This window comes from Gracilinanus agilis, chromosome 2, assembly GCF_016433145.1.
Source record: "Gracilinanus agilis isolate LMUSP501 chromosome 2, AgileGrace, whole genome shotgun sequence".
Classification (NCBI taxonomy): domain Eukaryota; kingdom Metazoa; phylum Chordata; class Mammalia; order Didelphimorphia; family Didelphidae; genus Gracilinanus; species Gracilinanus agilis.
This window is the reverse complement of record NC_058131.1, coordinates 667,219,829-667,225,828: the sequence shown is the minus strand read 5'-3', so window position 1 is coordinate 667,225,828 and position 6,000 is coordinate 667,219,829. Positions and strand designations below refer to the sequence as shown.

The window sequence follows — 6,000 nt, the reverse complement described above, 5'->3', positions numbered from 1 at the left end:
ATATATATATATATATAGAGAGAGAGAGAGAGAGAGAGAGAGAGAGAGAGAGAGAGAGATAAGTGCTACATATATAACTCTCTTCTTTGGCAGCCAAATTTTAGAAAAAGCTGTCTATACTCATAACTTTTACTTCCCTTCTTTTCACTCACCTTTAAACCTTTTGCAGTGCAGCTTTTGATTTCATTATTCATTGAAAACTTTTGTCTCCAAATTCATACCAGCTTTTAATGGACAAATCCAAGTGTCATTTTTTCCCCAGTCCTTATTCTTTTTTGGCCTTTGCAGAGATGGTATGAAATATGCTCTCCTGGATGCTTTCTCCTCTCTGGATTTTTTTATATTTTCTCTTTCCATTTGTCTGCTCTTAGTTTTCTTGGGTGGACCATCACCCCCTGACTTTGGGACTATTCCAAACTTTGTCCCAAGCACTCTCAGTAATCTCATCAATTCTCATGCAGATAATTCCCATGTCTGTATATTGAGCCTTGACTTCTCCCCTGAATTTCTATCCCACATCAACAACTGTGTATTTTAACATATCTAACTGGCAATATCATAAGCATCTCAAATTAAGCATGTGCCAAACAGAATGCATTTATCTTCTCCCACAAACCACCTCTTTTCTAAATTTTTGTATTCTGTTGTCATTACCATCCAATCACCTAGATTTGAAATCCCAGTCATTTATAAATCTTCCCCTTCCATCACTCCTCCATGTACAATCAGTTGCCAAATCTAGTCTTTCAATTTCTGTATATCTGTCTTCTTCTCTCTATTCAAATGGCTACCACCCTAACATACATAGCCTCATCATCTCTCATCTGGACTCTTGCAATAGGTTATTCATTTGTGCCCTATATCATGTCTCTCATATTTTCAATCCTTTTGCCAAAATGTGCCAGAATAATATTCCTAACTCATCCCTTTTCACTGTAGGGACTCTCTATGGCCTCTAAGATATAATACAAATTTCTTAATTTGGTTATGTACAACAGTATTAAGCTTTTAAGGGCAAGATGGGTGAGATTTTAAGGAAGCTATCAAGCTGCCAAAAGAAGTTTTACAAAAGAATATGTTATATATAGATTGTGGAAAGGAAACTTTGAACTATGAAATACCTGGGTTCCCAATTTCCATTGTCTCTGATCATTTAATTTGTGTTTCTTTGAGAGAAATCTCTCTCAAAGAATGATTCACACTTAAGAAGCAATTGAGTATCAATTTCAAGAATATATCTCTTTCTGAATCATTGGACCACTTCCTTTCTCAGGCCATTTAGCATTGAAGTTTTTGGCTATATAATCAGGATGAGAAATTTTGAGAAACAGCTAAGGTGGGGCTGACTGATTTAGGCTCAGTGCTGACAAAAGGCTTAGATCTCTCATTTCTCCCTACCTCCTTGAATGCCTCTCTGAATTCTCAAGGCCAACAGGGTTTTTTGGGATAAGCTTCAGGGATTCTCCCTACCTGTAGTTGTTGTAAAGAACCATAAACTGTGACAAAAGCAGGAGACACCCTTAATCCTAGACTTCTCCTTAGGAAAATAATTGTGGAAGGGGTCAAGTTTGTTAGCAATTCCTTCAGATCTCATTCTGCATGCCTTCTTTATCTTTTGCAGTCCCCATTTTCTTTTCATTGACAGTCTAAGTGCCTGGTTTATTCATTGTACATTCCCCTCCTCCAGAAAAACCTACTCCTCAGAATCACAGAATTTCAGAATTGGAATGGAGAGTAGAGGCCAATTGTCTAACCCACATGTGAAAAAGGATCTCTTCTATATTATTCGTGACAAGTAGTCACCAGATCATTGTTTAAAGACTCCACAATGAAGTAGTTCATTCTACTTTTAGGTAGTTTTAATTGCTAAGAACTTCCCTCCTCTCCCCCCCCTTACATCCAGTCAAAATTTAACTTTTAGTAATTTCCATTCTACCCAGTTATTTAAAAAACTATTCTCTAGGGATCATCAATAATAATAGCTAATAAAAACTGGACAACTCACTTATCTCCTATTTGCCTTAATTCAGGATTTTTGCCAAGACCATGGACACTAAAGTTCACAGATTCATGAAGAGTCAGACATGACTAAACAACTAAACAACAATAATAGCTAACATTTAAGTAGCCCTTAATAGGTGCCAAGCATTGTGCTAAGCACTTTACAATTATTATTTCATATGATTGTCACAACAAACCCTGGGAGGTAGAGATTATTATTTCCCCCCTTTTATAGATGAGGAAACTGAGGCAAACAGAGGTTAAGTAACTTGCCTAGGATTATACATTTAGTAAATGTCTGAGGACAAATTTAAATTTAGATCTTCCTGACTCCAGGGTTGGTGATCTATCCGAGTCTAAAATAGTAAGCACATCTCTTTGGGACTAAGTAGAACATATCTATTCCTTCTTCCTTCAAATAACAAAGATAGCCATCATGTCTTCTCTAAGTCTTCTCACCTTTAAGCATCCCCATTTCTTTTAACTGATCCTCATATGGCATGATCTTAAGGCATCCTTCCCAATCAGTATCTCTCCTCTGGATACTCACTGTCCCTTCAAAGATGATATTCCACCACTTCTTTACAGATGTGGAACAAACAGGGAAGCAAAACTATTAACTTTTCCTGGCTATGGAAATATGATGTTTCTCTTCATGCCATCTATGAATTTATTGGCTTTTTGGATGCCATATCAATTTATTGACCCATGAAGTCCACTAAGACTCTACCATTTTTCACAAGAGATGCTCTTTAACCACATCTCCTACCCTTGCTCTACAAATCTACACACAGGCCATTTCCATTAACACACAAAGAATGAGTTCTGGGTGTGCCTTTCCTCATTCTATTTCTTATACTGAAAATTCCTTCTTGCTCCTTTTAACCTCCCATATGGAACTCCTACACAATTTCTAAAGCCTCATTCAAATTCCTCCTTCTATCAAAGATTATTTTCAAAGGAGTTTTCATTTGTCACCTCAATCCACCTCCATATTGGCTAACTAAAAGTCTTGATAAATGAAATCCTAATTAAGTGCTTAATTATACTCTATCTTGCATTGTCCAATGTGGTTCCATGTGTGCATTTCTTATGTCTCCAAGTGGATTATTATCAGTTAAAGGGCAAGGATCAGGTCTCTTGTATCCTCTGTCTTCCCACCTCATCTCACTATGTATATGGCGTGCAGCTCAGTGATGAACACATAGAAGAGGCTCTGTCAAGCCTGGTTGAGTAACTGATTATTCTCTGCAGAATTATGCTAACCAAGAACCTTGCATTTCATCTGAGAACCAAAGAACAAACAGATGACTTCTACTTACTCACACACTGTAGGGAAGGTCAGACCCACAAAGGCACTAGAAAGATATTCTGTATACATTTCATTGGAGACTCCTTCCAAGTAGTATTTCTGCCATGTGTCTTCCTCAATCTGACGGAGAAAATCACAGAAATTGGGTTTTAAAACAAGATCAAACTCCTCAAAGTGAAGCTTAAGGTACATGAAAAAACATCACCCAAAGTATAAATCCAGGTATGGGCCAGTCATTCTCCATGTCAATCCTGTTTGCTTCCGTTTGCACTATTTATACTATCAAAAATGTTAAAATGAAACTTTTATTAGTTTCCTCTTATAATGATGATGCAATTATCATTATTGTTGCTATTATTTTATTAGTATTTTATAAAAGTGCCAGATATTTTTGATTGGGATATAACATGAATATACTAGTGTGCTTTTTTTCCCTAATTTCTAACATTTTGTCCTTCTGTTTAAAGTGCTCTATAGTTGAAAGTTAAACAATTTGAAAGATATTCAGAACATTTCTGAAAACATAAAAGAGTCAACACATACTCATATATATTTCCAAAAGTATGTGTGTGTATACTAAGCCCTAGTACATAACTGCAAAGACTTTTAAACCCATTGTCATAAACCTTTGTTTATATAAAACCAGACTGAACATTCCATAATGGATGGGTCTATTATTTATGTTTCACTTACATGTTTTTAAAGGATCTGATAGATAAAGGCATTCCACACATAAATATGTATTACATTGCTGATTGGATAAATAAATAGCGTTATTAAAAGATGGATTGCCATCATTTCAAAAAAGTATCCGTATCACACAAGAGCAGAAAAAAGCAGTAATTATAATGAACAGTGAGAACATCTGCTCCTTGGGGGCAAGAGTAATACGCTGTGACAACAGGACAACTGGAACAACAGGCCAATTACATTAGTACAGGGAGAATGAGCTCTACAACATAGCTTTTTGACATCACTGCAAGTTACTATTGCTAACTAAAAGATAGACAATGATGGTTTTATAAGAGGCAGAAAGGAAGAAAGGCAACCTTTGGATAAAGGGCTGGCTGTGGTCTAGCCCTCTTTGACTCAGAAAAAAATTAGATTTTAAAAATCTAATGATTAAAAATCTTTTTTTAAAAAAGATTTAATGCTATTTTTGGAAATAAAAAAAACAAAACACACACACACACACACACACACACACACACATACATACACACACACACAGGCCCACCTTGGGTTTACTCGACTTTACCATGATAGAAATTCTTCTGGCGTTTTGTGTCTTGTCAAGTAACACAGAAGAAAAGAGAGAATGAACAAGGGGCAATTGAAGGCTAGCCCGACCTACCTTTTAGGTGCCAAACTGGAGAGAGGATATGATGCAGCAGTTATTGGGGGAAAGATTGTTGGCTGGATAAAGGATGTGGCTGGGCAAATATGGCACCATGTCCTACAAAGACCTGTGTGGAAAATGCTGTGAACATTGTCCAGGGGGAATTTAATTGAACTGTAATTTTATGACTTGGTCTGTGATTTTTATTGGTCTAGGGAGCTCCTGCTGAGGTTCTCTCTCTATCAAAGCAAAAGCACCTTTGAAATTTATATAATATTGGAGAGTTTCTTGGAGCTTTGAGAGATTATTAAGTGACTTAACCAGGGTGAGTCACATGTATATACATATACATAAAAATATATATCACATATACATACCCATAAATACACATATATACACAATATACATGCACATACTTAAGCACATAAAACACGTGTGTATATGTCTTGGTGTGTATTTATAAATATAGAGATATATTTAGGTATATAGAGATATATCCAATATGTGACAGAGATGGGAATAGAACCAACTTTGGTCTTCATGCCTAAGGTTAGCTCTCTTTTTAAGAAGTCATGCTAATTCTCTATAGCATTTATGTTATATAAAAAGATAGACTTTCAGCAGGAATCCCTGACCTGACAGATTTAAATTATGAGGCAAAAGGTCAGCAAGGAATATTATTGACTAGGAGTCCAACTAAGGCAGGGATTCATGGACATTTGAGGAGGGTCTATTGGTAGATTTCAGGGTGGTCCATTAACTTGGGACCTTTATCATATTGAGAATAAGATTTCAGTATAACTCAATGTCTCTTCAATCATATATTTTATGTATTTTGTACTTAAAACCAATATTTTGAAAAGAGGTCCAGAGACTTCACATGAATACTGAAAGGGATCTATGGTATTTAAAAAGGTTAAGAAATCTTAAACTAAGAAAAAGATGTTCCAGGCTGCCTCATTAATGATAAGATCAATATGATTGCTGAGATTTAAATCGTTTTGCAGTGCTTTAATATTTGCAAAGTATTTTGCATTCTTTATTTATGATGATAATTTAGGCTTGCAAAATATGTTACAAATATTATCTCATTTGATCTTCATGACAACCCTGGGAGGTAAGTGGAACAAAAACAACAAAATCATTTAAATCCTTATTTAATTGACTATACAAAACACTGGAAAATGAGTCATCAATCACATTTATCTTTCTGATTTTTCCAAATGGTGGCAGCAAAATGTTTAATTTCCATATGACACATATAATAAAAACCCTATAAACATATTTCTCTAAATCTGAGATAATACTTTCCTTCTAAGGAATAACTATTGTTAAATCATGTAAATGC

The 6,000-nt window shown here is 35.4% G+C and overlaps 1 protein-coding gene across 1 annotated transcript in view; it reads right to left on the bottom strand.

Moving 5' to 3' along the window:
• The window catches only part of KCNMA1 (potassium calcium-activated channel subfamily M alpha 1), a 299,458-nt gene that overhangs the window by 184,031 nt on the left and 109,427 nt on the right, over positions 1 to 6,000 (bottom strand). Inside the window, exon 11 of the mRNA XM_044659039.1 lies at positions 3,324 to 3,433. Coding sequence (XP_044514974.1) covers positions 3,324 to 3,433 — 110 coding nt within the window. The remainder of the gene's footprint in view (positions 1 to 3,323; positions 3,434 to 6,000) is intronic.